The sequence below is a fragment of the Lissotriton helveticus genome, chromosome 1_1 (assembly GCF_964261635.1).
Source record: "Lissotriton helveticus chromosome 1_1, aLisHel1.1, whole genome shotgun sequence".
NCBI lineage: Eukaryota > Metazoa > Chordata > Amphibia > Caudata > Salamandridae > Lissotriton > Lissotriton helveticus.
In genome coordinates, this window is record NC_136057.1 from 306,446,807 (window position 1) to 306,466,144 (window position 19,338).

A 19,338-nucleotide genomic window follows, 5' to 3' on the forward strand; every position below is an offset into this window, starting at 1 on the left:
TTCGCATCCAGGTATCCACACCCATTGTCCAAAGGCAATGTCCTATGGATGAATTAGTCAGGCAAATTTGCTTACGCTTTTGCGCCTCTCCCACTCATTCCGTTAGTGGTGAAGAAACTCAAAAAACATTCCCTCACAATGAACCTAGTTGCTCCAACATGGGCAAGACAACCATGGTTCACAACTCTATTGGAACTATCAGTAGTACCACATCAAAAGCTACACCTCTCACCCAAACTTCTTACAGAGAACCATGGAGAGATAAGACAACCAGATCCAAATCAACTCAACCTTGCGATCTGGCTCCTAAAATCTTAGAGTGTGACTACCTCAATCTCCTGCCAGACTGTATGAACATTATCAAAAAGGCCAGATGCCCTACTACAAGGGCATGTTATGCTGCAAAATGGAAGTGATTAGGTAATTATTGCACACACAACAAGATCAACCCACTAGATGCTTCCATTCAGAACATCATCTGTTACCTCTTGCATCTACAACAATGTAACCTAGCGTATACATTTATCAGGTTACATCTAGCCACCATAGCGGCCTACCTACAAAACAGACAACACTTGTCTTTGTTTTGAGTCCCTGCTATCAAAGCTTTTATGGAAAGACTTAAAAGAATAATTCCACCAAGAGCTCCACCCTCTCCGGTGTGGAACCTAAATGTGGTCCTAACCAGACTATTGGGTCCTCCTTTTGAACCTCTCCACAAATGTGAACTACATGTTTCTCACTTGGAAAGTAGCCTTTATGGTTGCTATCACATCTCGCAGAAGAGTAAGTGAACTCCAGGCATTAACCATACAAGAACCATTTTTACAGATCCATCATAACAAAGTGGTTCTTAGAATTAACCCAAACTTTTTACCCGAAGTAGTATCTGTCTTCCATCTGCACCAGTCTGTTGAACTCCCGGTATGTTTTCCTCAACCAGACTCAGTGGTAGAAAGAGCTCTACACACCTTAGATTTTAAAAGAGCAATACTCTACTACATTGAAAGATCAAAATCCTTTAGGAAAACCAAACTACTTTTTATGGCTTTCTCCCTACCTCATAAAGGTAATCCTATATCCAAAACAGAAATTGCTAGGTGGATTGTAAAATGCATATAAATATGCTAACTCAAAGCCACACCTATGTTAACCATTCCCCCTAGAGCTCATTCTACACGCAAACATGGGGCTTCTATGGCATTCTTAGGAAACACTCCCCTGGATGACATATGCAAAGCAGCAACTTAGGCTACACCACAAACCTTCACAAAACACGATTGTGTAGAACTGCAGGCAAAATAACAAGCTAGTGTGGGCCAGGCTATACTAAAAACACTATTTAAAACTACTGCAAAAGATTTAGGTAGCCACCGCTAAGGAGGTAACTGCTGTATAGTCTATGCAAAAGTGTACAATCTGCAGCTCCTATGCCTCGAACAGAAAGTGCTACTTACCAGTATGCATCTGTTCTTGGCATGTAGAGCTGCAGAGCTGTACACGCCCACCCGCCTCCCCCGATACCTCTATCTGTTCCAGTATTATCTTACTTAGATACACCACGCATGGACATCTTTCTATTTCTCACTACTCCATCTATCCCTAAGTGGCAAAAACAATCTAACAATGGAGCCGAAGCCCCTGCACTCTGTTGACCGAAGGAGGAGGCACCAACCTCGTGACTACAAGATGTCTTCGAAGACAAAAACAACATGCAAACATCCGAGCCCAACACCAGATGGCAATCTATGCAAAAGTGTACAACTCTGCAGCTCTACATGCCAAGAACAGATGCATACTGGGAAGTAGCATTTTCCTTATTGCCTGCCCTTAATACAAATTTGTTATGTGAAAGCCAAACGCCCTTCGCCGGTCCCTTCTAAAAACCCACTCAACCCGCAGAAAAGGAGCTTCTATGGTTTTCTTGGGTAAAATTCCTATGCTTGACATGTGCAAAACAGCTATCTGGTCTACTCCCCACACATTCACAAAACATTATTGTGTCGATTTTTTAGCGTGCAAAAAGCCCATGTAGGTCAGGTTGTCCTTTGCACACTTTTCCAGGTTTCTGCAACATCCTCAGAGTAGCCACCACTTTTGGGAGGACTGCTTTACAGGCGATGCACAGCATGTATGGCTACGGCTACAGATGTCACTAATGGAAAATGTTACTTATCCCTGAACATCAGTTTGTGGCATGTCGTGCTGTAGATTCGCTCATGCCCACCCTCCTCCCCAGATGCCTTTCAGTGTTACAGACATTTTCTCTTTAACTTTTATGTATGATCTTTCCTGCGCATGGTCATATTTCTGTATCTCTGTGCTTCATCTAAGACCTTACACTGCGGGGGAAAAAACAATTTAACAATGGAGCCGATGCCCATGCACATTACAAGCAATATGTGGAGTCACAGTAGCTCGTGACTCGAAAAGACGTCTTTGAAGGAAAACAAGTTGCACATGTTTCCAGCCCAATTCTAAATGGCAGGAGTATGCACAGCATATTAATTTACAGCACTACATGCACGAACAGATGCTTACAGGAAAGTTACATTTTACATGCACAAACATATACATATGGAATATGAAATCTGTGTCCTCTTTTATAGGTGAGTGCCTAAGTGTGACACCTTAAAAATTAAAAAATCAATAAAAGTGGTTTTTTTCCTTTCGTTTCTTAAAAGGTTGCCGTTGTCTACCTCTTTTTTGACTCACAAGGAGATGTTCACACCAAGGTAAGAGAGCAGAAAATGTACACTTCAGACATCTTGCACAGTGACTTACACATTGTTGCAAACCAATATTTAGTGGAATGTCAAAGTCCAAGAAGTAAATAAAGATGACGTTATATTTTGTATTTATCTTGTCACATTTACCGAACTTCAAAGAGAGACGTCTAATGTCAAGCTATTTTCTTCTGACAAACTACTGCTTAATTTTTTAGATGGCCATTGGTGTTTGGAAAGTCTGCTCACTTTGCATCCTGTGAAAGAAAAGTAATGTGAATTAAGTGAAAATCTTCCTGGGGTACAGGAAGTGCAAAAGGAAAGGCTGTAGGATGTATTTTTTTTTCTAACACACAAGAAACTGCAAATACCTGAAAAAAAGCTTTACACATTTAGCAGTTAGGAAAACAAAAATGAAGCACATTATTTTGTAATTTTGAAGTCTTATGGAAACAAAGATTTTAATAGTATCAAAACAAATAAAGACACTTTATTTGGTGATGCACAAATGACAAATGTTCATTGAAACCCGATATTCACACATTACTCCAGTATTGGAACTTTCATAGATTCCCATGCTTGAATTATTCCCCGTCGTCGAGATGGGAGTCCCCGGTATATGACCCATTAGCGACAGTATGACAGCTTAAACGGCCGGCGCATGCAGAGTAAAGTGTCCTTTTAAATCGCTGCTCATAAATCTTCACCTGAAGAATCCCTATTGTAATGCCTCCACAAGGGACAGGGCGAGTTTCTCCTAGCCTTCTGGAGTAGGAGTGAAAGAGTTAGTAGATTACCTTCATCGAGTTTGACGGTGAGGATCTCCCGTCACGTCTATTACCTGCAGCGTCAGGAGTGCTTGCTTGTGCTCGCTCTGGAATCGGTGCCCTCGGTGACGTGGGCCCATTCCGAGCTGTCATTATTTATTTTTCATTTTTACAATTACGCGCCGGTACCTTACGGCGAGCCATCTATTTAACCCTTTAAGTGCTGCCGTCGGCCAACGGTCGTCACGGGCACTACCTCCCCAGTGCTGCGTGCGACCGTTGGACGTCCAGTTCAGCACTGGATAATGGACAGCGCAGCACTGGGGAGGTATGTTTACGAAGCTCCTAAGGTGTTAACCACTTGGTATTTTACTTTTTTTGACCTCATACCATGAACGCGCTCACACTGAAGGATAAAAAACTTACCTGATTCTATCACAATGACTATACTTCACAAATGGGACTCACAAGCAGATATTAAAGGAGAGTGACTTTTTAACGAAAGGAAACTCTACAACACACTTCCACGGAATAATGTTTCATTCTCTGACATTCAGATTTTATAATATGTGAACAAAAGACAACATGTGCTGCCCTGACCACCTGTGCTCCTGTAAACTGTCAATGTTCACTTAGTAATGAATGTATTCTTTAAATGCACAAAAGCATGAGGTTAACAATGTGACCTTCTTTTATGTTTAAATCATAATGTTTAACCTACAGCATCTTATAGATGATACAGACAGTATACAACTCCGAGAATTCATACAAGGTCTGTTTTCTTCTTTGCTTTTGTTTCCCATTTAGAAATAGCAGGTACTATTGACCTGACAAAAAGTGGGGAAACAAAAACCCACTTCACACTGTTGCAGATATAGCGACAGTACACTTCTACTGGTCCTGAAGAAAGCCCTTTAGACTCGGCTGGGCATAATGGGGCAGAAGCATGTCGACCTCACATATGGACTACACTAGTGCGTAAAGATTAGTAACATGGTCTATAGATGCACACTTTTTGTTTTAACCTTTTCACATCTCCATACAATAAACAACTTCACGATAATGAAGATGTAGAAAAATGTTAACCTCACTTCATTTTTTGAGCACTTCACTTTGTTCTTCCTTTTTGGTCTCTGGACACTACTGTAGTACCAGTGGGTCTACCTCCTGGTGGAGTTCAGCATACCAAAAATAGCCCCAAAAATACCCTGTTCTGTCATGTTACGAATAGATGAAGAACCAAGATATACCGCCTGTCCACCTACGTATGTGTATGAAGGTTTTTATGAAAGGTACCAACCATCTATGACCCTGGTCACACATGTACAAGTGGTCCATTCCCTATTGATCTTTGTACATTACATTGAAGCTGGATGGACCTTTGCTACTCCCTCCCTCCCCCTCTTGTGATTAAATACGCAAATAATATTAGACTTGTGGGTGATGTCCATCGTTCAGCAAGGGTACTGCCTAGAGCCTACATCACACCCTCCAAAAACGGTGGGAGGACAACAAACTACTACAAGATAACATCTTAACAGCCTGGGAAAGCTTTACGGAAAGCTTTGTCCCATCTAACCGTAAATCGAACTTGACAAAAAATTAGCAAAAAATCAAACAGGTACCACTGAGCACGCAAACAATGAATTCATTTATCGGGAACCCTCCATGCAGAGTTAAGACAAATAAGGGGCGAAATCAACAGAGCAATGCACAACCTCTGCCAAAACTGCTAAGCCGATAAAACACAGCTGGCTCTAAGGAAGCTCAGTGCCCGAAAAAATAAAATCATCTGGCTGGCAATAAAAGAAACCACTAAAACAACATGGGCAAAACTGCTACATGATAAAAAACCAAAGTACAGCTCCAGGTTTTGGCAGACAGTCAAGAGCATAGAGAACCCAACAGCACCAGGAATTAACTCTCATATAACGGAGGACGCCTGGGCAAAATACATACAGAGTCACTTTAACTCAGAAGACAGTAAAAATACACATGAAAAAGTGGCATGTCTGAGCAAGTGGTAATCCCTAAAGCACTGCGACCCGGAGTCTATATCCTTCTTTTCACTTAAAACGATTGTGGACAGAATTTCGAAAAGCCGAAACGAAGGAGCGCCCTGCCCTAACGAGCTCCCACCAATAGTATACAAGCAGGGGCGTAACACAGGCCCCGCATTCCCCGCAGTGCGGGGGGCCCTCGAGCTGTAGAGGACCCCCTCAGCACTCTATTCACACCGGAGAGCTCTGGATTAAATCCGGAGTGGGGCCCCTCTGTGTACCTTGCAGGGGTCCCCTTCAACTTTCGTTACGCCACTGTATACACACAGGATCCAACCTATTGGGCTGGATCATTACTACCAGTCTTTAACAACATTTTGGAAGCCAAAAGAATCCCAGATTCTTGGAAAGGATCGATCATCTCACCTATACACAAGGAAGATAGCAAAAACGAACCAAAGAACTATAGACTCATAGCGCTAATTCGACATTGAGGCTCAATATTATGCTGGCCTACTACTCGCTGAACTAATCGAGTGGGCAGGGTAAAACAATATAATCCCAATCAACCAAACAGGTTTTCAGAAAAACCTGGGGACAACAACAAACATTCTTGCTCTCTCTCTTTTAATTGACGCCAAGAAAACAATTAAAATTAACAAACCACTATTTGTTTGTTTTATAGACTACAAAGCAGCTTTTGATAGCGTTAGCAGAGGGAAACTCTTAGCTGTGGGCTAAGCTAGCTGGGTGGAAAATGGCTCCAACCCTTCTGAACCAGCTAATCCTGCTCCACTCCAAGACATGGGTCCAAATTAAGTTAGGGTCCGGCGACAGTCTGCCGAGGAGAATTCCAACCACTAAGGGGCTAAAACAGGGCTGTGACTTGCCCCAACCCTGTTTAACATTTTCATGTCAGACCTCTCAAGGGAACTGTATATTTGTCATTACCAGGCCCCGAATTTGGGTGGCCTGTCACTCTCAAACTTACTATACGCCAACAACCTGATACTGATCAGCCGAACCCAGTTGGTCTGCAGCATTTGATAAATGTTACGAGCGACTTCGCCATAAAGAACGGATTAAGCATAAACCATGAGAAGTTCAAAGTAATGGGCTTTAACCAACGAAGTACCAAAAATCAATTCAGATGGCGTCTGGGGGGCAGACAACTGGAGATGGTTAAAAGTTACAAATATTTAGGAATTATCTTTGACAGCATGTGAACGTACCACCAACAAAAAGTGGATATTCAAGGAAGAGGAGCCATTCTGGCTGTTATGCTAAAAAAACATCAAGCACAACATAACTGGCCCCAACCTTATCCCTCTACTGGAAATACTCTGGGCAAAGCTTCTAACTACAATCACGTATGGCAGTGAATCAATGAGAGGGAAATACGAAATAACTCTGGACAAGGTGGTCTCCAAAGCCGCTAGAATACTATTCAATCTCATACAATCCACTTCTCCAGGACAAATAAGGCTGGAGCTTGGCCTACAGAAGCAGCAAATAGCAAGGAAGGGCGTGTACGCCAAATGCTGCTACAAAATAAAGAGTGCAAAGTCTGGTTGTTTAAGCTCATACTTGTGCAAAGAGATGACTAGAAAAAACAAGCATTTGCAATGCAAATTGGTCTCATATTTGAGAGTTAGAGGTATTGGTGTTGTAACTGACAATGTATTTTACCCATGTGTTTTGGAGTGGAGTAGGTGTATGTGGTGTTGAGTGGAATTATGTGGGTTGGATTGGAATGGTTAGTTGTGGAATTGTGTGTGATGGAATTGTGTGGTGTGGAGTGAATATGTGTAGTGGAATTATGTGGCATGCTGTGCATTATGTGGTGTAAGATTGTGTGTCCGAGTGTAATTATGTGGAATGGCATTTTGTGTTGTGGAGTGGTATGTTGTGGAGTTTAATTATGTGGTGTGCTGTTGAATTTTGTGGCATGATGTGGAATTCTGTGGTGTGGTTTTGATGTATGTGGTGTGTTGTGTAATTGTATTGTTGATATGAAATATGTGGTTTGTTGTTGAATTATGTGGTGTAGTTTGGAAATGTGGAGAGTTGAATTCTAGCCCATTGCATTCACTTCCGGCATCGACAAGGGCATCGGTGACGTCACCCAGCGGCTTGACTGTTATCTGTGCCACTGCCCGATTGCCCTAGAAGCCAGTCCGACTCCTGTCAGAGGGGCATTTTTCTTGCTTGCATTAGGGCTGAAATGCTGGGAATAATGTTCTTGGAATGCCCCCACAGTGAATACCAAGGAACAGCCACATGGCACAGCAGCGATAGCAAGAACTTGCAAGCTAAGCATAGCCAATCACCTATGAAAAATACCAGAGTTGCCAACTGTCCCATTTTTGCAGGGACAGTCAGGGCAAGTTGGAGCCTGTCCCAGGTAATGTTGTTGCAGAAACTGTTCCTCTTTATTACATAAAGGTATGCAAACAAGAACTTGCTATTTTTTTTAATTTAAATTGGCAACTATGAACGCCTTAAACGCAGGTTGGTATTCACACAGTTAAGTATGAAAACAAAATTGCAACTTAGTGTCTATGTGGGCCAGAATGCACCTTGAGGCTTCAATAAGGAGTAGTAAAGTGCTATTGAAATAGGGCAATATATCAACTCTGCCCCTCATTCAACCATATAAACACACCTGGAAACCTAATTAAATGCAGTCTGCGATGGAACCCCAGAATAGTGCCCTGAATCTCACACAACCAACAGCGCTGGAAGCCCATACTACTTGACATATAGTGCAGAACACTAATGGCAATTATATATCTCTATATAATAAAAGAGGGATATGGATGTTAAAAAGGTTTCAGAAAGGTTAATTCCCCAGGATAATGCACTTCAGGGCACGTGGGGCGAGCCTGTATGCATCATAGGTAGTGAGAAGGGTAAGCACCTGGAGTATAGGGCTCAGGCAGGGGCAGCAGTGGAGAAGCAGGTAGGTGTATGTAGGAAGAGGCATCTATGGAGCTGAAGAGAAGCAGATATTAGTGCACCAGAGGGACGCAAGTGAGAGAGAGCGGAGACAGATATGACTCTATAGCAGGGGCATATATGGGGCCATAGAGCGAAAGCAGCTATGGGGTCATGACAGAAGAGAGACATATGAGGGAAACAAAAGCGAGGTATGGGGGCACATCAAAAGAGAGGCAGATATGGGAGCACAACAGACGGAAGACATTGGGAGGCTGGTATAAGGACAAACGAGGAAAGGCTGATATAGGGGCAACAGAGGAAAGGCTGCTACAGGGGTAAGAGCGGGGAGGCACGAGAGCAGTAGAAAAAAAGCAGATGTAGGGGTAAAGGGCACGCTTGAGGTACCCACAGTAAAGGTGGTATTTTGTGTGCGCTAAACTAGAAGCTGGAATATTTGCCAGTGTAGACCACAGACAAGAAGTAAGGGATAGGTAAGGTATTCAAGCCTAGGGTGAGGGCAGCGGGCGAGGAGGATAAGTGGAACGGGTAATGGGCAGGAGGAATAAACAGCTTCTTGTTGCCGGTAGGGAGTTTTCGTGGTAAGGAGGGCTATAACACCTGTGGGCTGCCTGGCACTGCATGGTATGTGGAGATTGTTCAGCCGCAGGAGGCAGGTGGGCGGGAAGGAGGATTCATGCAGAAAGAATAGCAAGACCTGCTGGTTACTCACAATGAAGGTGCTTTTTTTTTTGGGCCCATTACTTTGTGCGTGGTGGATTTGCACTCAGCTTTTGAGATGTGGTGCCGGTGACGCTGCTGGTTAGCTGTGATCCGATCTAAGTTGACTGTCCCGATGCCTCTGTCTCTCCTTATGTTTAGATTTCAATACAAATATTTTGGGAGAAAAAAAACAAGGAACCAATATTATGTTTCCTTTTACATAGTGCGCACTGCTACGGTAAATGAAGGTACGTGTGGTGTATATGCTGTACCTTTTTTAACTCATATTATGTATGTTCACACCCTTGCATATTCCTTTTCATCTCTTGGTGACCCGAGGCACCCAGCAAGAACATGCAGCGCGATCTAAGTGCTGATAAAACATGGGCAACTTTACATTCATTTGGAAGTGTTTTTTAAGTGGCTTGAGCAAGCTCGCCTTGTGCAGCGATGGGGCCAGCTCTGTGTCCTGTTTTCATTTGGGCTTCTAGTGCCTCCCCGAACTCCCCATCCTGTCTCGTGCAGGGGGTTTAGGTCGAGGTACAGTACAGTACGTTTCTCGCTAGTACAGCGTCCAAATGTGGTTAGAAATAGAACACCGAGAAGTTAAAGTAAATGCAGGTTTAAAGTGCAGATGCTGAGGGCCTGCCTCATTCCCGTCTTCCATGTTTAAAGAGAGATTATCTCCCTATAAAACAAGCTGCCGAAAAGTGTTAGCACCTGCATTAAGAGCTATATATGTGGCCGCTGAATTTATGCAGCAGGGGAGGACAAGCAAAAGCAAGTTATTTATTTTAATGCAGAAATTTTTTTGATAGTGTTACTTGATAATTGTCTTATTTTAAATTTTTGTCTGGGCAAAGGTTTCATCTCATTAGTACCAGTTTAACCTTCAAATTCAGTAATAAGCAAGTAAACGATTACTAGTCAACGTTTGCATAAAGCTTTAAACTACACTGCGTGGCAACACAGGTTTCTTTCATTTTGGTAACTTTAGAACCGTTTGAGCTACAAATAATTTTGTTAAAATCCGCAGTTTATACAGCAAGATCAAGATCAAAAAAGTCTTTATTTAGATATAAAACAAATATCTTTAAAAGAGAATTTCAGATTTATGATTCATACATAATAAAACAGTGCAAACAATCAGTTGTTAAAACTGCTCCCCTAAGCTGTAAGTACATACATAAAACAACCCTTGCTCGCAACCTACTATTTAAACTATTCTCATCACTGGTTGCCTAATGGGTTGGAGTTATTTTAAAAGACGTTAATTAATTTAAAACGGGTAGGGATAAAGAAGTGACAGAACATTTTTGTTTAAAATTACGATAAGCATTCTGAATCAGGTTGGTCAGTCTTATATTTAAATCAGTATTGTCCGGGCTCAGTGCAGCAATGATGGCTTTCCTACAAGTCCGAACCCCCAGCAGCTTCCATTTCCCCCTCAGCTTAAACCTGCGTTGGAGGTCGAAGGCGGGGCAGATGCAGACTACATGCAGTAACGTTTCTGCTGCTTCGCCGCACCCTCTGCAGGTTGTATCCTCTTCCGCACGGCGCCAGGGGGTAGGTTTTGCAAAAAATCGCCAGTCGCCCATTCTAATTGTTATGAAGCTGCGTTTTAAGTACAGTGAGAAAGGACTGGAAAAGTAAGTGTCAGGGACTAGCTGATTATAGGAGTTAATAACTGCCCGCGCGTGGCTTCGTTTTGAAAACAGTGCTTTATCAGTAATGAGTGATAGCGTTCTTACGCATTTTTTAATTGCAAGCTTAAATGCGGACTGACTAGGGTTGAGGGCCCAAAGGCCGTCTGCTGAAATTTGTTGGATATAGTCCTTAAAAAGTCGACCGAAAGTTCCTCCTGGGTTTTTCTCAGTTATTTCTTGCCAAACTAAAGACTCTAATGAACCTGGGTTGGATTGTCGTAATTTATGGCAGAGATTAAGAAATACCCCGATGCAGGAAACATCGTAATTCAGTAACCCCATCTCTAGTCTAATCTGTGGGGGGGATGCAGAGTATGGCAACCTAAAAACCTTTTTATACATTTTTATCGTGTGTCGATTTAAAGCAGTGTTTAGTTTCCCTTTAAAAATCCCTTTGCCATACGACAAGGTGGGACCAATTTTCTCTTTAAGGACTTCCAAGAGGGGAGACAGAGTGGGACCTGAAATATTTTTTGCAAGCTTAGTCAATGACACCGCAAGCATCGTTGCTTTAACCGCGATCTCTTTGCGCTGCTTTATAAGGTTGCCCCTGGAGTCCAAATGGACCCCCAGGTATTTGTACGACTGACCTACGGCGAGGCTGTTGTTATTAAAAGACCATCCGCCACCGGCATGTCGCTTCTTCCCAAATGCGACAACCTGAGTCTTCTTCAGATTAACTTCTAGTTGATTCTTAATCGTGTATTGCAGCAGTGTGTCAACCAGCCTTTGCAACCCCACCCTTGTGAGGCTAACCAGAGTCAGATCATCTGCATATAAAAGATTGCTTAATGCCGTACCTCCTACCTTTGGCGAGTGGCTGTTTACGCCATCCAGGGCACTGGATAAATCGGCAATGAACAGGTTGAAAAGGAGAGGGGCCAACACGCATCTCTGCTTAACCCCTCGTTGTAAAGATTTTTCGCGAGAGATGCGTGCCGGACCCTAACTTCACTCGAACCCAGGTGCGGGAGTGCAGTTGAATAATACAGCAGTTAACAGTTTATGTGGCAAATGCGGCAAGTCCATAATTATACAGAAAAGGCCCAGACCGCAGAATCACAACTGCAGTGGCCCTAACTATATGACACTAATAGGTGTTCCCTTAAAATTAAGATCAATCGTCTTAAGTGGTAAGCGGCAATTTATCTACTCCAATGGGGTCAAACTCCCCATGACAGCTGCTTACAAGGAAATCCTGGTGTCTTGTTACTACCTCAAGCAAACAACCACGCTTATCCAAAATACCCCAAAACAATTGCGATCAATTCATTCCCCTCCTTTGGGGAAACCTTGCAATAGCATAAAAATCAAAAAGAAGCCATTATAAAATTACATAATTTCAGTACAGATCGTTCCTTTTACAAATATCAGACACTTCATTTTCCTACAAATATTCAAACCGGACTGTCCTTCGTTATGTCACTCAGAAACAACAGAGCCCATTACATTGAAACCTTCCACCATCCTCCCCCACTTAAATAATGGTACATCGTCATTATAAAGTAGCCTCCAAATCTTCATGTATATGACTGGGCCAATCATATTTACTAGGCTTTAATACCCATATGCATAACAAGCGCGGTTTTGTATTGTGCATTCAACTATTCACATGAGAACTCCTTCACAACTCTAAGAGCAGGCAGTGCAGTAGCTACAGCCCCCGCCCAGCATGGCCCTTCTGCATAAGTAATTCAGGCTGGTTCTGGTCCCAAATGCCACAGGAACAGAACCCTTCCTCACCGCTCCTTCTCCCGGCCCAGCTTCTGCATGTGCATCAAACTCCACGTGTCATCTCCATGGGCCGGCCTCAGACTTCCTTGTCTGCCGGCACAGAGTCTTGTTTAGGTGGAGACTGTGCTGGGAGGCCTCTAAGGAGGGCAACATCTCCCGTCGACGCAGGCGATGTGCATGTAGCAACACGTGCCCTTTCAACTAAGTGATGCAGCATGCGGGCGCAGCCCCCATCCATGTGTCACCGGCTTCCCGGTGTGGGTTTCGGCCCTACCTGGCTTGAACTACCAGCGGTAAAAAGGTCCATTCTGCTGATACTTCGCTTCCTCGCCTGGGCTCCCCCACCGAGCCGCCATCTGCGACCCTTAATTTTCTGCTGGTTCGACAGGCAGCAGTGTGCGTAGAAAAACATGTGGGCAGCTGCAAGGGGAGGGGCGGAGCTATCAACGCAAACTTGCACATACGCCATTACTGGGAAACGCCGAGCTGCCATCATTGTAGTGGCGTAATATTTCAGTTAACGTCCTATTGGAGGTACCATTTCCCGTAAACGAACTTTCACTGAGCGATGACTGTTTCCGAAACAAAAGTTTAATCAGGCATAGAGTTATTATAAACAAGGAAATCAGGTGGACAGCTTTCAATGTTTAGCAGTTGTAACGAAAAACAAGCATGTGCGTGAAAAGGCACAAGCACAACCCAGAGTGCCTGGAGGGGGCCGCCAAGAAAGTAGTCTGTGCAGTAAAGGGGCCGATAACCATGGAAGGACACAAATGACAACATGGCCGACATGGAGAGGGACTAACAAGCCAAAAAAACAATCAAAATGTAGCATTTAGAAAGTAAGCCAATCCAAAATATAGGCGGAGAGTGGGCGGGGCTTAAACAAAGCTTCCCTGCTATAGTTTATATTGCATGTCTCAACGAGACAGCGCAAGCGCTGCCTAGGCGAGCCCTAATGACTGCCCGCTATGGTTTATTTTCAGTCAGGAATAAGGCTGGTTGCTTTACAACATTTGTGGAAATCCTTACAACAGTTTTAAAGCCTAGGTGAACAAATCGGTGACGATTATTTCCCTAGAAAAAGACAAAACAGACATAAATAGGAGGGCACACAGCTGGTTCGTGATTCAGAGCTACTCGAGAAGCGCTCCTCAGCCATATTTAAGTACAAGCTTCCCGAGAACTATGAAGCAAAGCCTACTGGCAATGAGGTTGGGGATTCTACCAGTAAAACTACACTTACCGCTGTGGAAACGCACACATCCAACCCCCAACTGCAGACTATGCGATAACCCAGAAGAAAACGTCTTACATTTATTGTGCGCCTGTAAGAGTTTTGATCTTGAACGAAGACAGCTTCTAGAGCTGCGCCTGAATGAAAATCGAATACGAACATGCAGACAGGTGGTGAAGGCCTGCTTTGAGGGAGGCGACATCCGGTTAGCCTGTAGCTTTGTATGTTTTATGAAAATAGTAAAAACAAAATTAAACTTGGCAACCTGCCAATAAATTGGCTAGCCCCCTAGGTTGCTGCTAACTCATCTGCTCACTGGGAAGGACGATTTTTGACTTACCCTCCACCTGGCAAGGATTTTACACTTAATCACACAGACACTTGAACCTAGGAGAACTTCAAGGAGGACGGTCTCCCAGCAGTCACTATGCGCCTAAACACGTTACACATATTAATATTATATCTTCCGTACTGTATGCAAGTTTCATACTTTTGTATTTTATGAAACCACTGCGATTTTATCGGATCGAGCGATGTTTTATGTTATATGTGTTTTAATATGCAGCTGTTTTGCTAAGATTTTTATTAATCAAGCAATAAAGATTACTTACATCACACCCTCCAAAATACCACCGTGCAGCCAGTGTCTTAGCCCTCAACACTCCTTCTTCGCAAGGAGGAGGTAAAAGTGATGTGGTTTTGAAAGGAGCATTAGATCTAGTCCTAAAGCAGCACCAGGCAGAGTATTATTTTCCCTTTACATACCCGAAAAGGATGGAACACTGAGGCCGATACTAGCTCGTCGAGCTCTCAACTACTACTTTTTGTCAGAACACTTCCACATGGTGACCCTGCAGGATGTGATTCCACTACTACAGGAAGGTGACTTCATGGCGTCACTCAACCTGAAGGGCCCTTACTTTCACATCCCCATTCATCTGGTACATCGCCGTTACCTGAACTTGGTGGTGAGGGGATGTCATTACCAGTTAAAGGTATTGCCATTCAGGGTTACAACAGCACCACAAGTATTTACCAAATATCTGGCAGTTCTGATAGCACATTTAAGAAGACACAACATTAATGTTGTCCCATACCTAGACGATTGAAAGATAGAGTCCAAGCAGACAGAGGTATCTACAGGAAACTCAGACCGCCATCAATATGTTACGCAAATTGGGCTGCACGATCAATGCCACCAAATCCCACTTACAGCCATGTCTGGGAGCAGTTCTGAATTCTGTCACATCCAAAGCGTACCCCAATGCCCAGAGGGTTCTCAATCTCCAGAACCAACTGGCACTTTTTCAACCATATCTGCGCATGCCAGTCAGAATGGTGATGCTGTCCTGGGCAAGATGGCTTCCTGCACAGTGATTGTCCCAGTGCAGTGTTCTATTGTTTTTCTTTTATTGATGTGGCCCATACAGTTACATTGCCCTGTCCCTCCCTATCAATCACTTTAAAAGAAACAAAAAGGGTTTGTGAAAACTATTTTAAAAATGTTGCTTTTCTTTTTTTTAGTGGTCTTTTTTTTAGGCTTGATTTTGATTTCTTCAATCTTTTAAAGTAAATTAATGTGATTGGCAGTATCGCCTGTTATTAGGCCATCAAATTATACCTTAGTCTCTCGCATATTTCCTGGCTAAATTACTTCACAAAATGTGACTTTGAAAAAAGTGCTCTAGCATCCATGCATGTGGGAAGGACTATTCAATGGATATTCCCCTTCAGGAGAACTAGGATTACAGGTGAGAAACTATTCTATCGAAGGGAACATTTCCATAGACGTTTTTCAAACTGACAAAAGCTCCCTTGAAAATGCCTCTGGTTTTTGGCAAACTAGGCAAAGGTGGTTACATTGAATGTTAAATAGAAACTCTGCTGCCTAGGAATGTGGAGTGAGGTCACAATCAAAGAGTCTCACCAGGGGAGATTTGCAAAGGGAGTTAGCTTGTTGAATGTTTGATGAGCAGTAGTGGTACTGTTCTTTGTTACCTTTAATCGAGGTAGCCATTAAGCTCAGCAGAGGTCGGATATTTCTGATTGAGTTTTGAAACTTGGATATTTTTTTTTTATTTATTTGAAAAGTTTTATATAGCGCTTCAAGACTTGGGGGTAGCAGAGCGCTCTACATGAGCATTAAGTTTCCAGTCGGTACAGTAGATTCATTGGGATCAAAAAAATATACAGACATTACACATTTAACAAGAAGCACTTCTTAAATAAGCAAATAGACTAAGAGTTATGGCCATGAGTAGAACGCAAATGTCATTACAGACAATTAACACAGAAACACAAAAGGCAAGGGAGCTAAAGAAGGGTTGTTTACCCGGGACAAGGCTATTCATTTATGCAGTTAAATGGGATAGGGCTAATCAAATATACATTGTCCTTAACATGCAGCACATCTTAAATTAGGAAAGGGGGAGAGGGAGAGATCGGGACTGTTTAGCGAAGAAGCGAAAGGATAATCGAGTGAAATAAGGTGGGAGGGAGCAAAAGAGAGGAGAAGGGAGCAACGAGTTTGGGGGAGAAATTGAGGAGGAGCTAGAGGTAAGTGTTGAAAGGAAGGTGGGTAGCATTAGAGTGGAGAGAAAAGTCAAGGAGGGAGAGAGAGGGGAGAAGAGTCAGACAGAAAAAGACTGTCGGGGGGAATGAATAACTGGGGATGAATATCCACCTCTCCCCATTATTCATTCCTCTTATAATCGGTCTTTTCCCAGAAGTAAGGGGTGGCCAGAGACTGGGGATAAGAGTAGGCCAAAGACTACGATGCCTGTGATATATTAATACAACATTAATTGGGGCATATGAAGAGATCTAGAAATTGCTGTAAAAAATTATGTGCTATAAAAGGTGAAGTGATCAGTTGTAAAATTATTGTGATTATATGATATCCTTTCATTTGCCAGTAAATTGTTTGGAACAAAGAAAAAGATTGTTGAGGAGATGTATGGTGTATCCTCTCCTTATAGTGGTCTTTTTGCCAACTTTTAAAGGTGCAGTATTTATGTGTTAAGGTTGTTCGTAATTGGATGAAATGATATGGGAAATTTTGGTTGAAAACACACTAATACTACAGGACGTACCTTGAGGCATTCACTTTGCTGAGCCACACAATACAAATTCATACATTTGTCAGAGGATTAGAATTCGTCTTAATGGTTTGGTCCATGCTCTGCTGTTGTCATTGTTTAAGTAATTATAGCGCACCTCAAGCTATATTAAAAATGAGGAAAATAAACACAGAATGATCATTGTGTTCTCAAGATAAGTGACACTGAAGCAGCCTTCCACAAAGTTAATTCATACCAGTTTCTCATAGATTTTTTCTTTAAATGGGTTTTTATGAAGACCACCCAATTTAACTATTGCCTCAATTGTGTCACCTACCTAGATTTACACATAGAAGATGAGATGTGTGGAGAACTGAGCCTTTCGTCCCTCTTGATCAGTGATAAGTTATGACTTCTCCCCTTTTCATAAAACTTACAGAATATTTGTGTTGTTTTTTAGTCTCATTCCAAACTGCAGAAAGAAACTCTTCAGCAAGCGAATCATGGCATTAAAGGTAAAAATGCTTTCTTTTGTTTTTATGCTGCCAAGTATTGAAACTTGTTTGCTAAGGGTATTTGCTGTAATACAGGTAACATCGCAAACAGGTTAACTTAATAATTCCTTAGACCACTGTATTAGATCACCTTCACCATCTCAAAGGCATAACATCCGAGGAGGATTCACCCTAAGAGAAGCATAAGAGAAGAGAAGGGATCAGTAAGGCACAAAACAGAAAGAACAATTTTCATGTATCTCAATACCATATAATCACAGAGCTGTCCTATTAAAAAGCACAGAAGAATATCGGCTATATATAAACAAAATAAAATGAAGAGTGTAGTTTACTTCGAGGTCCCAGGGCCATAGTATTCTCTTACATGCCCATAGGATAAAATGAAAGACACCAGACCTGCATCTTCAGTTGAACATATCAGATTTAATGCTTCTTTACTGCCTTTACAAAGCAGCTCTAGAAAATGGGAGCAAACCATATATTTTCTTATCTAGCATACTCGATAAGAGTGTTTAAAAGTACTAAGGGCAACATTTTAAAAATGCATTACTGTTCCTACAGCCTGTAGGAGCAGACACCATGTTCCATTTCACTATCATGTTTATTCCAAGAAGTCTGTTTTTCAATGTAGAGTAATTGTCACTCTCTGGTTGCAGGGTTTGCAGCCCCAGTGGAAATTGCAAGCCTCTTGTAACGATGACCCAATTTGTACTCTCTCTCAATCAGTTAATCACTATTTGCAGGTTTGATTCTGCATTTGATGGTATCAACATGAAACCAGTAGTGTGCCGATGTCCTGTTGAATTATAATGTGTACTCCTTATTTAAATTATTTTTTCTTTGTGACCCTATACATCCTGAAGTTAAAAATATATTCTAAAGGTAGGATTCAATGTATCAAATGGTAGTTCAGTGAGTCACAGTTTTGTCTTTTGAGCTACTAAATCAACTTTCAAGAAGATGCTTGTTTGTACTTAAATAAAGAAGTTGATTACTGAACTTAAACAAAAAAGTTCAATCAGATCATAAAAAATTACTAAAGGCCTAATTACGAGTTTGGCTGTGTGGGAGCGGGCCATCACTCCAGCACCCCGCTCCCACACCACCAAACTCCACTGCCAACCGCCCGCCAGATTAGAAGTTTTATCCCGGTCTGGCGGGCGGTGGTTTGGCGGTCCAAGGCACCACAATGGGAATGCCAAACCCCTTCTTGCACGGCATGAACTGGTGCAGTCTATGAAGTGCAGGAACTGGTGTGGATGCACATGGGGGGCACATGTGGCAACCTGCATGCACCCCATGGCCCTGAGGCAACATGGGGCCCTGTTGGCCCGCCTTAGTTTGCTCACAGCCACAGTTTTGATGGCAGGCTCACCACCCTGCCACGGATTGTGGATCCTTACCAGTAGCAGTGATCCCATTGTGATCCGACCGCCAAATGCTGCACCGCCACCGTGGGTTTGGCGGCTCATTGGACAGAGAAACTCATAATCAGGCCCTAAATACATTTGACAGATGTGAGCTACTTCTCACATAATGGAATGTGTAGCATAGTTCTGGTTAGAATAGTTTAGTATGTATCTTAATGTCTAAACATTTGAAAATACCATATACATTCAAAACTTACATATCTTACACTCCAAAAATATAAAAGAACATTTTGTCACAACATAATTTCAAAAGTACCTCAACTCAGGACATATGTGTCCATTTCAATTGGAACATGCACACTCCCAAAGCATAAAGCAATTCAGAAATGTATGTAGAAGACTTAAAACTACATGCATCAAAATTGTAAATTGCTGATACCTAATTAGGAATTCCTGAGAATTTCAATTAAGTAATCGCAATTTACAATGCATGAAACTCAAAGAGTTTCAGATATCAATTCCTATGGGGTCGCAAATCGCTCTACCTCATTAATATTAATGAGG

General features: G+C 42.4%; 1 protein-coding gene across 7 annotated transcripts in view; it reads left to right on the forward strand.

Moving 5' to 3' along the window:
- The window catches only part of AGBL3 (AGBL carboxypeptidase 3), an 873,099-nt gene that overhangs the window by 696,561 nt on the left and 157,200 nt on the right, over window positions 1–19,338 (forward strand). For 5 of the 7 annotated variants that reach the window (XM_078669865.1, XM_078670098.1, XM_078670316.1 and 2 more), the window contains exons 16-17: window positions 2,685–2,735; window positions 17,350–17,404. In XM_078669865.1, coding sequence (XP_078525991.1) covers window positions 2,685–2,735; window positions 17,350–17,404 — 106 coding nt within the window. The remainder of the gene's footprint in view (window positions 1–2,684; window positions 2,736–17,349; window positions 17,405–19,338) is intronic. The other 2 variants (XM_078670168.1, XM_078670242.1) reach the window with 1 other exon arrangement.